General features: G+C 27.0%; 1 protein-coding gene across 1 annotated transcript in view; it reads left to right on the top strand.

Moving 5' to 3' along the window:
- Positions 1-1470, top strand: part of LOC111085801 (fibropellin-1-like) — a 73230-nt gene that overhangs the window by 35187 nt on the left and 36573 nt on the right. Inside the window, exon 20 of the mRNA XM_022386047.1 lies at positions 461-571. Coding sequence (XP_022241755.1) covers positions 461-571 — 111 coding nt within the window. The remainder of the gene's footprint in view (positions 1-460; positions 572-1470) is intronic.

The following is a 1470-nucleotide window of genomic DNA, read 5'->3' on the forward strand; positions in this document are numbered from 1 at the left end:
TTTAGACATGATTCTAAATAATTGTACCTTTTGGAAATTAAAAAATACAGAATCATGTCTCAATTCAAACTTGAAATAACAGTAGTATTTAGAATTTATAAATTGATATACAATTCTAAACACTACTATTATTTCAAGTTTGAATTTAGACATGATTCTAAATAATTGTACCTCTTGGAAATTAAAAAATGCAGAATCATATCTCAATTCAAACTTGAAATAATAGTAGTGTTTAGAATTGTAGAAGCTCCAAATTGCATACATGGCATAGAACATGCATTTGAATTTCTCTCTATATTTAAACTAATAATATTAACACAGTACATGATATAATAAAGTCTGTTCAAGCACATGTGAAGCCTTGTATTGAGTTGTATAGTATTTGTTTTAGAAAATGATTTACTCTTAAGAGGTCATACTGATACAGTTTTTACACTATTACAATTATGTTAAATTCTAGAGCGTTGTGATGGAATACAATGTGGTGTGAATGCTCAGTGTGATAGAAACACTGGACAGTGTGTTTGCCCACCATTTTTCACCGGACATTCAGCCTTTCTTTGTGTGCCACGTAAGTTTATATTCATCATTTTTGTTTTTTTCTTAAGCATTATGAAATGAAAATTTGAATTTGATGGTTGACAATGTAATCTTTTACAACTTTATTTGAAAAAAGTCTTTTTAGTAAAATATATATATGAATCATTATTAACTCTTTCAGCACAGGCTCAGTCCCTGGGACCTACCTCATAACCATTTTGTTTTAATTTTCATTCTATAACTTTTAAATTAGTAAGCAAATGTTAATGAAATTTAGCACATTAGCAGTAAACATTACAATGCTTTCATACACAAAATACCAATTTTTTTTATTAAGTCTTAAGGTTTATAAAGCAATGTTTTTCTTATGTCTTTTTTTTTCTTATTGCATGTTGCCTATCTATCATGCAAAGTAATATTAATTGTAAGATAAAAAATACTTTTATGCATCAGAAAATTTTTAAATATCACATGCGAAATCTTTATAGTGTCCAGATAGTTATCAAATGTATCTTAAGAAAAAACTTTATATTTTATCTGTTATTTTCAGTAATTAATCTCTATACAGGTTTGGTAGATTTGACCAATCTCACAACCACCATAAAAAATTAGGAAATAAATATAAATTATGCCTGTTTCATTCTAGAATAAACACTAATTATAACATGGAAACATAAATGTTTAGACTAAATAGCTTAAATCTCATAACATTATGCATTTAAATATATTTATTATTTTTATCATATTGACCTTTCAACCGTGCCTGGGTAACAATACAGAAGTTACAATGCTGCGACTCATGTGCACTCATGTTACCATATCAACTAACATAAAAGTGACTTTTGGTCTGTACAAAGTAACTTTTTTTGGCTGTGTTTTAGTAGACTAGTATTTTGTAAAATACAGTCACATTACAATTATTATACATTA

This window comes from Limulus polyphemus, unplaced genomic scaffold, assembly GCF_000517525.1.
Source record: "Limulus polyphemus unplaced genomic scaffold, Limulus_polyphemus-2.1.2 Scaffold624, whole genome shotgun sequence".
In the NCBI taxonomy this organism is placed as follows: domain Eukaryota; kingdom Metazoa; phylum Arthropoda; class Merostomata; order Xiphosura; family Limulidae; genus Limulus; species Limulus polyphemus.